Source organism: Sturnus vulgaris, chromosome 1 (assembly GCF_052056855.1).
Source record: "Sturnus vulgaris isolate bStuVul1 chromosome 1, bStuVul1.hap1, whole genome shotgun sequence".
Classification (NCBI taxonomy): domain Eukaryota; kingdom Metazoa; phylum Chordata; class Aves; order Passeriformes; family Sturnidae; genus Sturnus; species Sturnus vulgaris.
Window position 1 is genome coordinate 43943503 of NC_142243.1, and position 16419 is coordinate 43959921.

The 16419-nt window shown below is 37.4% G+C and overlaps 1 protein-coding gene across 10 annotated transcripts in view; it reads left to right on the top strand.

Moving 5' to 3' along the window:
* NEK11 (NIMA related kinase 11) overlaps positions 1-16419 on the top strand; it is an 81188-nt gene that overhangs the window by 16806 nt on the left and 47963 nt on the right. For 5 of the 10 annotated variants that reach the window (XM_088164976.1, XM_088164970.1, XM_088164964.1 and 2 more), the window contains 3 exons: positions 5370-5488; positions 10454-10518; positions 10991-11117. In XM_088164976.1, coding sequence (XP_088021102.1) covers positions 5370-5488; positions 10454-10518; positions 10991-11117 — 311 coding nt within the window. The remainder of the gene's footprint in view (positions 1-5369; positions 5489-10453; positions 10519-10990; positions 11118-16419) is intronic. The other 5 variants (XM_088165025.1, XM_088165019.1, XM_088164992.1 and 2 more) reach the window with 1 other exon arrangement.

A 16419-nucleotide genomic window follows, 5' to 3' on the forward strand; every position in this document is an offset into this window, starting at 1 on the left:
GAAAAATATGTGTAAAAAATTAAAATAGAGTTTTCTAAGAAGCCATTTTAGAAAATGTTTTATTTTGAATTTTAGTTTTTATTTGTTGCTTGTGGCATCACCTGCTACTTGTTAGATGTGTTCCTTTCAGATAAGGAATGTTACCTGCTCATGTGAGATTCACAGACAAATAAATCAAAGAAGAAGAAACAGGTAATTTTAAGTACAAGTTCATTTGGTGTTGCAAGTGCTACAGGAAAGGCTTAAATTTAGACACACTGCCAGATCTGTGGGAGAACTCAAAAAGGTTGTACCACTGGTGTGAGATGTGCTACTGATAGGTGAGAGAGGGTGAGATTGTGGGCGTGGGGCACGATATAAAATCTGATATAAATGAGGAAGGGAAAACTCACTTGTGGATGCTGGTGAGAGCCAGGGAAAACAGCAGTTTGAGTTTTCCCAATCTACTCAAAGGAAAACCGAAGGGAAAGAATTAATAACAAAGTTTAGCACCTGGTGTTGTGGACAGGGGGACTGTGTGAGGAATTTAATGTTTTGGTAAGAGCATGTTTACAAGAGGTGTTGCCTTCCTTGGACCAATGAGCTTATTCTATCCTTAATTCAACGAACTAGTCTATAAAAATGTGCCTACTCCTGCAATAAATCGTTTCTTCTACTTTCTGAATGAAGCCTGTGTTGCTGTACTTTTTCGCCACTCCCTAGCCTTACAGTGACAGCTTGTGATTTGGAGGTGATTACAAGAGCCTTATGCCTGGGTTTTGGCAGCAACATTGGCTTTATAAAATAAAAAACAGTGTGAGTCAAAGACCAGAGTGTAGTGGATACAACAAATATTAAAGCAGGATGGTCTACAGTATAGTTACCATTAATTTTTTGACTCCAGCATTTGGTTTAAGAACATACTTCTGGAATCTGTCTTAAAGATTTCAGATAAGAATTTAAGCATATTTAAGCCAGTTTTTTAGTAGTTTATACAAAACAAGCGCCTACTTTGTATTAAATATAGATGTGCTCTTTCAAAAAAAATCTGTCACACACACTTTTTATGAAAGTGTGAAGCAAACTCTTCATGTCTGCTCTGCTAGACATGCTGAAATGCTTGGGAAGATTATGAACTTAGATTACTGGGTTACCTGTACACAAATCAGATTTGGACTTAACTAATCACACTTCTTCAAGAATTTAGCTCTCATGGGAATAATTAAACAAGTACCATTCCTGTCATTTATTTCTTCCTTGGAAGCTTTCTTTGATGACAGTTAAATGCATATTTTTTGCTGGGATATTTAAAAATGAAATCTGAAATGTTCAGTTCTGTGATCCAATCTGAATATTTGTTCACATACTATTTTATTGCCCATGCAGAAGCTTTTTGTACCATTCCATGAATGTCTGACAGCTGGGGTTTGAGAATATTGTCAACTCTTTGAGGAAATCCAGAGCTCAGGACTGAAGGATTATTGTAACTGTCCAGCTATTCCCATGCACTCATAATTTTCTCTCAACTAGCAGTACAAATTGGCCCAATACCAGATCAGTTAAACAAGAATAAGGGAGCCTATTTCAGCAGCACTATAGTGTCTTTTATCTATCCACTGCTTTTTACTCTTTTTTTTCTTTTTTCTTTTTTTCTTTTTTTTTTTTCCTGTTCATTTGGCATAAAGTTATAGGTGAATAAGAAAGAGCATAACAGCAGAGTAATTACAAGCATCACTCCTTGGAGCTTTGGGTTTTTTTATGCAGGCAATATAAACTACCCCGCATGGAAAAAAAAAATTACCGTAGGATCTGGGAGTCACATTCTCAAACAGGTGAGAATGTATTACAGCAAGGCAGGTGAAGTAAGAGGAGATGGATTCATTGGCTATGCACTGAATCTTTTCAGTTTTGAGTCTGCTAGGTGAGGTCAGGATGATACCTGGCCCAAGAGGATGTGCTTCTGACTTTTCCCCAAAGGATATGTTCTGTGATATCTTGCATTTATGCCATTACAATGTATTTCATCAAATGTTCAGACAAGAAAAAGTACAAAGCAAAGTTGCACACAGTGCTATAAAATTTATTTTCTGTTCTAGTGGGAGTATTTCCAGAAGGTATACTTTTGTATTTACTTATCTATAACTTGCCTTTGTATGTGGTAGGATTTGGGTGTTGTGACCTAAAAGATGCATGTTTAGACCATGCATAAATTGAGAATGAGAAAAATGTAGTGCTACCTGATCCTTGCTTGGAAGTCTAGTACGTTCAGTTTTTCATGCATAGAATAATTACCAGATTGGCAGTAATTGCTACTCTTGGGCAGGCTCAAAACAAAGAGCACACATTAAGTTGGCATGGAAACAGAGCTACCCCCCTGGGCACTATTCTGTTTTCTCCAAAGTACTGTGACTTATTCATTAGCCACGGTGCTTTGTTCATTCTGGCTGAGCAGCATAGAGTGAGCCTCCAGTGCAGCTGCCCAGTGCTATACCTTGTCCTGTGAAAGAAAAACAGAGAACATTGGTCTTCAAGGCTCAGCTTGGCATCTTTTATTACAACTGAATTAAATCAAAATTATTGAAACGTGTATTTGTTCTGTTTTGATCTTACTAGTTGAGCTTCTTAGACACTTTTACCAAATCAAAATCTTATGGGTAGTATAAATATTATCAGCTCAGACTGATTTAAAACAAAAATGCCTTAATGAACCTTGGATTTCATTTTGTAGTACAAGTTTGACTTCAATAATATACAGTTTTTACGAAGCAGTTATTTTAAAAATTGCATCATTTTAATGTATTGTAAGGCAGAACTCCTTGTACTTTTCCCCCAGACAATTATTTATGTCTCTTGACTGTAGTCTCAGCTGTGATGTGAGTACACATATGCTAAGGAAATCTGAGCAAAAGGAATAACTAAAGCAGTCAATGCCTGTTCACGTTATCAGCTCTAGATGCTAAGCTGTTTTAAATAATGTACTGGTATATTTGATACTCTGATATTTAAATAGAAACTGCAGCTTGGAAACTCCATATGTACCTAATCTGTTAAACTGTTGAATTCCTTATGAACTTCATTAGACTGACCTTCCAAAAAGTGAAATTGGGTTAACACATTTTTTCAGAGTTTCACAGCAGCAGTATTTCAGCAAATTGTTTATGATGTGTTTTTGTTTTCCTTTTTTTAGACACAAAATCAAGGGTAAATTAATTGTAGGACATTGATACCACTCTTCCCTCCTTGAAAGTAAAAGGCTATGCAGTTATGTGAAGGCATATGTAGTGCATTATTCAACTGCTTTTGTTCTCCTTAGACCTTTTGCAGGAATTGTCCCTCAGCTTCAGAGTATTCACTGCCATAACTCTATAGGTGCTGCACCTTTTTTTTCTTTGCGTTTTTTATGGTAATATGTTATTGTGAGAGGGGACACACTGGGACAGAGAGAAATGGTGATTGGAGCCTGCTGCACTTCATCTGTCCTCACCTGGATAGTACACAGTCTCCTGAGGCCAGTAGCCAGCTGACACATGTATGAGCACCCCCTCAGTCCTGGGCTCTGGATGGTCTGGGCATCTGTCTGGAACAGTTTATTTTATAATAATGACTCATTGTTTTCGAGGTGCGTGAGTAGACTCAGTCACAGTCCATCTGTCTGCCATGAAATGGAGTACCCAGCAACAATTTTTCTTTCCTTCCTCTTCTCTGCTGCAAGGAACCAGGGGGAAGCTGCTGAACATTTGGAGATGCAAAGGGGAAGCAGCTGCTGAGAGTTCCAAGCTCCCAGAAGAGCTTCTCTCTGGGCTGCAGTAGGGCAGCAGATGGAGAGCTGAACCCATATTCCCTTCCCTAGTGTATGAGATGATTCAGACATTTCAATTTACAAATTGCAGGACATTGTCAGGGAACACATTTTTGGTAGATGACAAAACAAATTTGCTTTGTTTTAACACACTCACTTTCAAGTGTTGTAACTTAGAACCAGAAAGGCTATAGAAATTACTGTAAAGTCATGTCAGAAGCACATGAATATATAGATCTGCAAGGACAGAATCTGCTTTTTTTGTAGCAGCACTATGAAGCACTGTGGTGTTGGGAACAGAAAAACAAGAAATGCTGGACATCATAAAATGTCGAGAGTCAACAGTACAGAGGAGTAAAGGGATGATGATGGGAAATTATGGTACTGGTACAATTGCACTGGTGAAATAGTTTCTTGTATATGGCACATAAAACTTCTGATTTTATGTAGAATGTATGATGTAAAAGTAATGATTTATGGCTAATAAGCTGTCCTGATGTAAGGTAATTAGTCACTAGAATGTAATCAGGCTCACAGTCCCTTTGCTCTGAGGTTAGTTGCCTCAACACATTGCCATTAATGTGTGTGCATTCTTGTAGACAAAATTAATTTATTCTATAAACTGGATAAACAGTCAGCTGACAACCAGCTGTATATTTTTGAGCAAAAAGAATTGGTTTCCTGTAAGTCTCAAAATCCTCTTTGATTGTGTTTTTGTACAGCTGGTATTTCCAAATATCTGGATTGTAGTTTTCAAGTAGTCTTTTTCTGGACATATTTTCTGTTTTATTGGCACTCCCTGCTGTGTGTCCTATTGTTCCATTCCTAGTGCTACTTCAAGATCAATCGTTTTAATGAAGTATCACAGTAACACATGCGACATATTCTTGAGGCTTTAAATCTGCTTTGTTTCTGGCAAAAGTTTGAAAGAGGGTAAAGTAGCATAATTAAAGAGGCTCTATTTTAATTCTTAAGAGAAGAACATGGTTTCTTTGATGCTGACATGGGTATTATAACATAATAAATGAGTGTTGCTTGAGTGTGCAATGTCTGACTGGAGTGGAAATGCTTTTTTCAAATTTATTAACTTATTCACACCAATCAGGGCAGAATAATTTTACTTACCTAAGTGTCTATATCATAGCCAGTGATAGTAGGCCCTCATCATAAATCTTGCAAAGAAACAGTGTTTCTGCAACATGATCCATCCCTTCCAAAGGTAGACAACTAGATGACAGAGATAATTGCACTAAACAGGTGAGTGTTCTTTTGTGTTGACTATAAAGGTTTGGGGTGACCAGCTCAGATGCTGAAGTTGGGTGATACAAAGGAAGAACAATTGGAAACTTTGATGATCTTGTATTACACTAAGAGAAAGCTACAAAGCCAGACTGGTTGATACCATTTTGATCCTCACTTGTGTATGTTTTTGGTGCTGGGAGAGTTCAGAATTCATGTGCACATGTTGATTTTACAGACCTACATGATAGGACTCCTGAAGGCCCAAGGAAGTGGGGTTCTGTACTATGATGAAGGAGATAGCTTTTGAAAACTTACTTTAAATGTACAAATATGTTGTGATATTTTTCAGGGTGGAGATCTAGACTTTAAAATTCAAGAGTACAAAGGTTCTGGGAAGATGTTCACTCAGAGTCAAGTAATAGACTGGTTTATACAGTTATTACTCGGAGTCAACTATATGCATGACAGGTACAGTCATTTGGTATGAGAGCATTGAGCTTGGGAGGGGAGTGAATGGACTTACTGACTAATTGGAGGTATTCAAACAGAAATGAAAGTTCTGCTCACTGAACTATTGTAGTTAGTTTATGTCAGATACCTCAAGTGTGATTAATTATCTACCCTGCAGGAACATTGTGCATTATGTCTTTTAGCAGGACAATGGTAAATGTCTTCCAGCATTAGACATACTTTTTTTCAGAGACAAATGGAAAATGGAGCACCATTTGAAATAGTTCAATATTGTCAGAAGAAAATTGATTAAAAGGTTAAAAAAAATCCATCTTTTTAAAGGGGAATCAAGAAGCACATCCTGCACATATTTAATGTGAAACATCTAATATATATGCTTGATGGACTCCCAGTAAAATCAGTGGAATTACATACATGCATTCTTTGAAAAGAGATGTCACTTTTAACAGCACATCAAAGGTTAACTTAAAAAATTACCTCAGGTCATCCAGATATGAGGACATCACACATGGTTGGAGCACGGGTAGTGTATATAGATGAATACCTACCTGGTCATCTCCATGACTGTAGCTCTTGCCTGCAGTGTGATTTAGGCAGGCTGACTGCAATGATGGAAAGATTTCCCATATTCCCAATGTGCTGGACATGTACAATGCCTGTCTGGTCCCTTTCTGTGACATCTTTTGTAGGGCTTGGGCAAAATTTGCTTGCCTGAATTTTAGGTTCAACCAAGCAGTAGGTGGAGAGGTCACCTGTCATCAAGAACAACTGTTCCCAAGTTGAACTGAAGTTAAGTGTGTGTTTGACCTAAACTGATGGATGCCAAATGAATTTTTGCCAGTGTCAGACTCTAGAGGGAAAAGGGCAGAGTGAATTGCTGCCCAAGATACAAGAGCATTTTTGTTCCTAAATGCCAGTTTATCTAGGGCTTGTACATGAAATACTGCTCTGCCAGTGATGGGAGAACACAAAGAGAACTGTCTTGGGATGCTGTGCTCTTCAGCATTCACCTCAGACCAAAAGGACAGAGGGAAGTGGAAATAAAAATCCTGACAGTTTAACTAAACTATCAGTGTGATTTGGTTTTTTCCCTCTCTTGAACTTCAATTTATCAACTTATCATTAAAAGTTTTGGTGCCCTGAAAAGTCCCCTTTTGGCAAAATCCTTTTTTTAACATATGTGTTTAGAAGATGCATTGTGCAGAATAATGCAGCATAATAATATAAACATTACGTTTGGACTGAGGATCATTGTAGGCCCTTTCCAGCTGAAATACTTTATTTCATTCTGGGAGTTATTCTTTTTATCTTTCATATTCTGAATTTTCTTGTGCCTCTTTTATCTCTTCTCTCTATTTTACTTATCTTCTACTTACTCTCAAGCAAATCTTTAAAATCAAATAAGATCCTAAAAATAATCTTTATTTGGTATTTATGTATATAAAATTTGGTTTCCTGAGAAGTCAGTTAGTTCTCCAATTAAAGCAATTTGATTTTCCAAACAGGATTTTATTTTCTCCTTTTCAATCACAGCTAATAGTACCTCTCCAGATACTTAGAAATAACTTGACAATTTTAATTGATATATATTTATTTGTATTTTGTGTTATTTGGCTGTATGTATATTACGAAATAGATCTTTTTTCTTATAAGTATAGAGTCAAATGGAAGCTTAAATGGAAAAAGTTAGGCTTAAAAGAATTTAAAACTACCTACAGAAATTTGAAATACTAAAACATAATAGCAGCCCTCTGTTTCTGTATAGAGGAGTCATGCATGACTTCTTCTCCACTGACATGGAAAAAAGCTTGATATATGTTTGAATTATGTTCTAATGCAAGGAAAGCTTTCCCCTAAAATTAGAAGCTTCAAGTGTTTAACTCAGCATCTGTGGATGTGCGATTTTTTTTCCAGAGGAGCAAAAATTATTATTTATGGTTTTAAATATTCACTTGTCCTCCTTCCATAACTTTAGTCGAGCTTCCACACTTTTTGAAAACTCTTATGCTGGAAACTTAATGTAATATTTTTTAAAATTTGAAACTTGAAAACAAAGCTATCTAAAAATAAACAGATTCAATCCTTATCTGTCTTTGATATAAAGAAAGGGAGAAGTAAAAGAGAGACAGCACAGTTCAGTGGTCTTATTTCGGTGGAGACCTTTAGCATGAAAGTATCCTGCAGTCTCTTGTAGTACACATAGCTCATTGCATGTCAGTGCACAAAATAATCCCACAGCAATCAGACAATGAGGCCATTGATTAATTTAACCTCAATTTGAATAAGGCTGATCATTATGTTACCCATAATTTTGCTAATCTTTATGAAGAATTTATGAACAGAGATTTTTATAATATACAGGGATAATGCAGGGTTCAGACTTACACAGAACCTCTTACTCTTCTGCAGAGTTCTTCAGAGAGAGGAAAGAGAAATTGATTGTGCATGATTTCACAGCAGTAATATACTTCAGCTTCCCTCAGCTTCACTTGTAGCTCGTTCTGTTGCAGGCAAAGCTTCATTCAAGGAGGCTGTACACTGCTCAGGTCTTGTCCTGTTCTTTTGTGACTGTGAGCCAGCAAGCAGCTACTCTACAGAATATGGGTATATGTACAGCCCAGATTTGAAACTGTTCTCAAGTGTTAATTTCTACCCCAAATAACCACTCAATAACCACTTCACTGTCCATCTAGTAGAGTTTTGCTGGAGCCCAGTTAATTTTTGTTGCCTTTATAGGTCTGTCTTTTCCTACAAAAAAAAGTTGCTCTCTTTCTAAGCTGTGCAGTGCAGGTTTGATATTAATTTTTTACTAATATTAAAGATTTCTTTTCAGGTAAGATTTCAGCTGGTGCCTTGTTTATCTTCAGATGTATGATAGCAGAATAAGTTGCATTGCAGTGAGAGATATCATCATGGAAAGCTGAAAAAAATCACCCCAAATATTTCTTTGTCATTAATATATAAAAGCATCTTATAATTATTGGTAATTCAAATAAAATATGTAACATTTTCATCATGTTGCAGGATTACAGTAACATTACATTGTAATTTAAACTAATGTGACCCAAACATGTTTTTTTAATCTCCTTTTCAAATAATATGCTACTGAAAGCTTTCTGGATCATTCTTTTACTTCAATATATCTGTTATTAAAATAATAGATATTCAGAAAATTTCAGGTTCAAAAATTCTGTGGTTATATTTCTGCAAAGGAGTATACTATTAAAAGAAGGTTGAAATCCACCAATTCTCAGCAACAATGTGCAAGAATAATTTAACTCAGTGAAAGCAAGTTCTTTCAAAAGATCTGTGTTATGAATGGTAAGAAAGTCCTTATGAATCTCAATTAACACAGTAAGATTTCTGTAAAAGTATGTGTGTGTGTACACCAACATATATATACACTTATGAAAGAATAACAAATACCACCTTAGTTTAATTTCTTTACTAATGTATTGTATGAGTGTATGTGTATTGCTCACAGAAGTTGTCAAATAGAGAACAAATTAGTTATAAACAATATTTTATAAACATGGCTGGAGGCATCTTGAGTAAAGCTTTCATTTTTTCCAATGTGCAAACCTTTTTCTAATGAAAGTAAAGGTATTGCTTTCAGGACAAAAAAAATGGAGCAAAAAGAAGTGAAGAAAGATTGCTATAAGAAACATGTAGAGCACTTCCTTGAACCATAAAAATACGAATGTTTATTTTTCATGCCCAGTCTGTGTACCTACTGCAATAAATTCTAGTATTATTTTTCATGTTTTTTTCCATTTGTGAACTGAGTATATTGAATTGCGCATTTTTTTTCTTGTCTTGCAAAAAAAGAAATTGAAATTTTTGTGGATAAAATTGGGTATTTAAATTGTGCTGTAGAATGCATATTTTCTAATGTTAATATAGAAACTAATGTCAATGTCTAAGACCTTAATAATTCAAATTTGAGATAATTTTTGAGAGCTGCTCAAAAAATTGAAATTGAGTACTATATTTGTTTTTTTATGCTGTCAAAAATCTTAGAGCATCAGTTTCTTTCTTTACATGATCTAAATGACTGAATGACTACTGTATTTGCATTAGCAAATGCAGTTTCTATAGCCAGTATGTACCAAATGCTATTCTAATCTCCTCCTGATCAGGGCTGTGTTCTGACTAATCCTGTGTGTTAGTCATCATTTCAAAAGTGCATGTATTCTAGTTTAGGTGAGGTTATAGGCAACAATGCTTTTGGAAGCATTACGAACAATTAATTTAGAATATGTTTTGTATACTGCAGGGATACTTTGTTTTCTTAAGGGTCTGCAGAATTACTGTCACACATGTAGGACTTACAGAAATTAAGAAGATTCTATAGGCTGACATGATGTGTAGCTTATATTTGGTATTTTTAAACTCTGCTGGAAAAATAAATTTGTAAAAGTTAATTTTCTGTTCCTTTTCTTTTTCATCTTTGTAAAGTTCTTTCATCTTCCACACTGTTACTGTAAAAATTGAACTACTAGCTTAGGCTATATACATATTTGTCTTTTACTCTGTAGGAGTCTTCCCTTAGCTTTGAGAAACTCTTGTTGCCGTTTCTCTCATCCATTATTCTCTTGTGAGGCATTTATTCTCCTGGCAGAAAATAAGATGTAATGCTTTTAAGAGAAGTCAGAAAGGAAGACTTGCCTTTCTCCCTTCCTCTGCAGCTCATACTATGTCTCTATCTGTATTCTTAAGCTGGGATCCCCATGTATATTTTTATAATCCTGCTTAGGCTCTCACCCTGCATGTGGGTGCCTGTGAATGCACCTCTTTGAAGCTCCTTAATGCCATTCTCCATGGATTGTCACTGGCAGAGTAGACTGTAGCAGTGGTGGGCTGGCCTTTCTGAAAAGGGCAGAAGTTAAATACCTGAAAAACTTAATACATGACTCTGAATGCTTCCAGTTGGATGAAGCTGAATTTCCTTTTCTATTCCAGACGGATACTTCACAGGGATTTGAAAGCCAAGAATATATTTTTGAAAGACAATCTTCTTAAAATTGGTGAGATTTCCATACTTTTTAAAGGTATATTTTCCTGTGATAGAATAATCCAGCAGACATTTTGTCAATAAGGAGACTTAAAGAAAATCATGTCTGAAATAGCATTTTGATTTGTAGTCAAATATTTATTTGACAGTCAGACACAGAAGAGGCAGTGAAATCTCTAGCCTTGAGGATGCTTCAGGCTTGGCTGGACCTGGACCTGAGCAGCCCCATTTAACTTTGAGCCAGGGATTTGAATCAGATGACCTTGTGAAGGCTCTTCAAACCCACGTTGTTCTGTGATATTATGCTTTTGTGGTGTTTTTATTTTGAAGAATTACAGGAAATAGTTTTTGCCATTTTTATAGATACTAGCAGAATTTTCTGGATGTACAGTCACTTTATCATGTCTGACAATAACCAGAAGAAAGTTTATATGAATAGATATATGTTTATATTAATAGATTATTGTTTCTACTGATATTTTTAGGAGACTTTGGAGTTTCTTGTCTTTTGATGGGTTCATGTGATCTTGCAACTACTTTTACTGGGACACCATACTACATGAGTCCAGAAGTACTGAAGCACCAGGGATATAATACAAAATCTGACATTTGGTGAGTAGTCAAAATGCAATTTTGGTTGGATTAGGCATTTATCTCCATAAAACTTTTTCAAGACATTAGAATCAAATGTTGCAATTTGAAGCCTTGCCCTTTGTGTTAAGAAGCATGTAGCTGGCTTTTATTCTGGGTTATCTGTGACCTCAAAGGAGAATAAGATTCAGGACCAGTCTCTGATGTGATATAGGATGACTGTAGACAAAGTTCAGATTTTTCTAGGAAGGGAGAAATCTCTTTTTTACTCGTATTGGAATAGATTAATTGCGAGAAGCAACTTTCTGTGAAACTTTAGCTGGATGAGCAGAGTGATTCTGGCTGAGAGGATAGAAGAAGGACTTTCTTAGGAACTAAATTTAAAATCTTTGGCAAGTGTTAAAAACAAGAAAGTATTTGGAAGTGGAGCTGAAAATGAGAACAACTGTGATGTTAGAACAGAAAAAACCACAACCATTTTAGAAGAGGCTCAAAGGTAAAAAGAAAAGTTTCGGTTCTGCATTTAGATGGCCCAAATTCTTGAGATTGGGACTTCTGAGGTGATGATTAAAGGATCAAGTTTAGGAGCTGAGGTATGTTGAAACACTTTAGGAAACTTTTAAGTGTGCAGGTACTCTTCAAAGCTAAGATGAAGAATGAGTTTTTTGGAATGGCAAAAATATCTAGCTTGTTTATATGTGTGTCCTAAAGCATCTCATGTTTTAAGACTATAGTTAAAAGTGTTGAGCTTTTAAATTTTGTCATAGTATTTTATTTAAGCAACTTTGTTTCTTTTATGACATGTTTTGTTGTTGTTTTTTCTTTTTCTGTAGGTATGTATATCTACCTTCTATCTATATCAGAAGATTAATTTTTTAATAAATATTTCAGTTCTTTCGTAAAACATTTGGCCCCTGGGATATAGTTTGATTGCTTGGTAATTTACTCTAGCTTTGTCTCAGTTCTGCCTTTTCAAAATATACTTGTGGCTGCAGGATATAATTCTAAAAGTGGAGGACAGCCATCTATATTATCAAATGTTAGCAACCATCTTTCACAGTTGACATATTCAGTCCAGTCAATGGATATGCTAGGAATCTAATCTCATGGCCTGTGTAGCTGACTGCTATGGATTTGATGTCAGATTCTCTCTTGTTCTTCTGTAGCAAATATCAGTCAATAAAAATATATTGGGAGAAGATTTCAAAAGATGTCAAAACAAATGAATAGACAGGGAAGCCTGCCTTTCATGCTCTTCTACTGTAAGGAATAATTTCTTTTAGTGCAAATAAAAAGTAAAATACATGTTTAAGTTCTATTTGTGGTTACTAGTGTCAATCCATGTAGGTCATTGAAGTTGTATAGAGTAAGCATAATCAGTTTGGTCCAATACATCTATAAATCATGTGTTGATCACCCTTTCAAAATTTACAAAACACAGAAAAAACACCCCCTTTCCCAAACTCAGTAGCTGCCAGCTTTCTGCTATACTTTCTGCCTTTTGTGATCTTCCCAAAGCATTACCAAGAGCACTCACCTGAGGGTGAAATTGCCTTCAGCAGGAGCTTCTTGGCCCTCACTGTAGTGGCACTAAGGAGGAGGTGTGCCCTCACTCAGTACTTCCCCAGCCCACAAACTTCTTTTTTTGAGCCAGGAAACTCTTCTGATCAGGGCTCGTGTGTTTGATTGATACTTTCGTCTTTTAATCTTTTAATACTGATTCTATTTGATGTTTTTTCCCACTGTCCCCATTTAACAGGGGCCAAAATACAAGAGGACACTGAGCCTACAGGGGAGCCCACCCTGGAGGCTCCAGGTGAGATTAAGTCCTTGGGCTCCTGTGCAGGAAGTTTGGCTGCTCATGAGGAATCAAAGACTCATAGAATGCTTTGGGTTGGAAGGGCCCTTAATGATCATAGCGTTCCAACTCCCCTGGTGTGGGCAGGGACACTTTCCATTAGATGAGGTTGCTCAAAGCCCCATCCTTGAACTCTCTCTCTCAGTTTGAAGTTGTTACTCTTTGTCCTATCATTACATGCCTTTGTAAAAAGTCTCTGGCTCTCTCTCACTTTATGTACTGGAAGGTGCTCAAAGGTCTCCCTGGAGCCTTCTCGTCCCCAGCCTGTCCTCATGGAAGGGGTATTCCAGCCCTCAGATCATCTTTGTGTACCTCCTCTGGACTTGCCTCAACAAGTCTGCATCCTTCTCCTCTTGAGGGCCCAGAGCTGGATGCAATACTCCATGTGAGGTCTCAGAATAGTGTAGAGGGAAGAACCTCCTTCCTCAGTCTGCTGGTCATACTGCTTCTGATGCAGCCCAGGATGTGTCAGCACATGTTGCCAAGTCATGTTGAGCTTTTAATCAAGCAGCATCCTCCAAGTCCTTCTCCTCAGCTCTGATTTCAATCCATTCTCTGCCCAGTCTGTACTTGTGGCCTAAGTGCAGGGCCTTTCAATTTCCCTTGTACTCCATAAGATTGGCATGAACCCACCTCTCAAGTCTGCCAAGGTCCCTGTGGATGACAGCCCTTCCCTCCAGCATGTGGACCATACCACACAGCTTGTCAGCAAACTTGCTGAGGATACACTCAATCCCTCTGTCCGTGTTGCTGACAGAGATGTTAAATAGCACTGTTTGTTGATCCCTGAGGAATTTCAAGGAGCTGCCCAAGTCTTTTATATGTAGCTGAAGTGACATTTTCTCTTCAGACTTGTCGTTCTGATCTCTAGCAGGACTCAAAAATTCACACACAAGAATTCAGACTTCCAAGTGTTCCCATGTTAAATGTAAGATAATGTAAAATATCTTCTGGAAAAGACAATTAGTGCTATCTCACCTTTTATCATGATCCTCTCACTGTTCTGTTCAGTTCATTGAAAAGACCTTAATTTATGCTGCATTAATGATGTGCGCTAAAGAGACACTGTGCTTTTCAGGTTCACTGAAACATTCTGCACCTGGCTTTTCAAAATTGGCTGGAATATTCACAGTGCAACAGCTGGTGCAAGAAGTATTGTCCTTTATAGCCCGAAGTCGATAGATGGGGAAAAAGCTTCATTTTTTACTTTTTTTTTTTGCTAAGGAAGTTCTGCAGTTGGGCTCAGAGAAATGGCAGCATTAATGTTTTTCTTCAGTTGAAATGTCAGGCCTGGAGTTCTTTGTTATTCTGTGCTTTATATCAAATCTAAATTCACAGGAGGCAAATTAAAGTTGGCTCACATCAGCATCCCTGAGCCTGGACTGGCCGGGCCATGAGAGCAAACCTTTGCAGTGACACAGTGCGGGGTTTCCTCCTTTCCAGACAAAAGCTTCTTCAGGGAGCTGGTCTCAGTTCACCAGCCCTTCTTCCATCGCTGCTTCCCCTGCAGATCCATCAGACAGAGAGGAGTCAGAGCAGTGCTGGCAGCTGGGCTGAGACACAGAGAGCCCAGGAGGCCAGGCTGGGTCAGGGCTCAGTCAGTGATGTGTGTGTGTGTGTCAATTGGGGCTCACTGGTAGCCCAGCACAGCGTGACCCCAAGGCGCTGCTGTGCCACTGTCCTGGTGTCCCTTCCTGCCCTCACACGCCCTGTGGGGACACCAATGTTGTTGGGGCTTGTCTGACATTCCCATGCTTCCACTGCTATGGCAGAGACAAAGCAATGTCACAATCACATGTAAATCCATTTTACTCTATCTTCCATCAATACAGTCAGATCTTGACAGATGGTTTGTCTGTTGTGTTTGGATAAATTGGGCTACCCACACCACAGATCTTGAGTATTTAATTTTATTCTGCTTGCTTGTCTGTGCTTTTCCCCCACTTCGTCTTTTTCTTTAATATTAACAATCAAAAAATGAAGAAATGTGAAGGTGGAGGGGATGGGGCTGGGGAAGACAGCAGCAGGGAGTTCTCATTTAAGGGCTGATGAGTGAGTATTGAGGAATTTAAATTCAGAGATATATTCCTCACAGACTCTTAAGACCTTTTGATATGATCAGGCTAAGAGATACAAGCCATAAAGGTGTATGCATTTACATTATCTGACTTTTGAAGCTGAATTTAAAGCTAACTTGTATCTTATAACATTTGAAGAACTGTAACATTTTTTACAAAAGATCAGAAGATGTTAAAAGGATAATAATATTTATGTAAGCAACACCAAAAACCTCGGGGTGGTTTCTCCTAAGAGGGAGAAGTTAGAGGTCTGTCAGTTGAGACTGGGAAGAGCACACTGAAGCCTTTCCAGATGCTCCATTTTATAATGCAATTGAGCATAAGTAGCTTCAACATGAATTGATCATGCCACAATTTTACTGAAATTATGTGCTGTTCAGGAACTTCATCAGACCTGTTCGTGAATACAGGGAGCTGTCAAACCAAATGTGCTGGCTGGCTGGTTTAATGACCATTTTAGAATTTTATAACATGGCACTTATGCAGGCTAAGATTATAAAAGTAATTAAATTATATGTTTGGATCATGTACAGATTGCTTACAGGAATTGGGAAGCAATTTCCTCTTGCTTCTCACAAGGTGCTTAGACCAGAAATGTCAAAACACAACTGAGAAATGCAGTTTTGAGCCAAAAGGTTGTCTGTTACTTCTTTAGGTGTTTGCAGCTGAGCAGCTGTCTTGGGAAGAAATTTTCAGGAACCCAGGGCAGCATTTCTCAGCTTAGGAGATACTTATTTAATTTCAAAGATTTTGATCCTGCAGAAAGAAACTTTATTCTTTTTCCTTCATTTTTTCTCTACTTTCCCCCCTGTTTTTTCTTTCATGGGACAGATGGGATTTTCCCTGGGTAGCCTGTTCACAGCCCTGGCTGCAGCAGAATGCCCTGGGCATTCTTTTCAGCTTTCTCCAACTCAGGTGTAGTCAGCGTACTAAACTAGATGAATAAATCAGCTTCCCTGATGTGTCAAATCCCATGTTCCTGATGGCTCATAAAACAATTTCTAGCTGCCAGAATCAAGCAGCTTCCAAAACAGATTGATTCTGTAAAAAGAAGTTATAGTACAGTCTGTCAGGTTGGGATTTTCCTTCTTTTTTCCTTCTCTCTGGCTAATTTCCATTTTTATTTGATGCTTTCAGATGCTGTGTGCATAGGGGTTTTTTGTTGTTCCTTTTGCTTTAAGTATTTTCTCATGTAGTAATTATCTTGTTTCAAAGTCTGAACATACATCATAAATACAAATTATCATCTGTGTCTTACTGTTTACTGATTTTGAAAGTTTGAAAGCTGTTTGACAGCTAAATCTTTAAAAAACCTAGGTAGCTATGTATTTACCTCAGTAGTTGTTCTTTAGTTGGTTCTTAGCAAAAATGCTCTGCTAATGGTTCT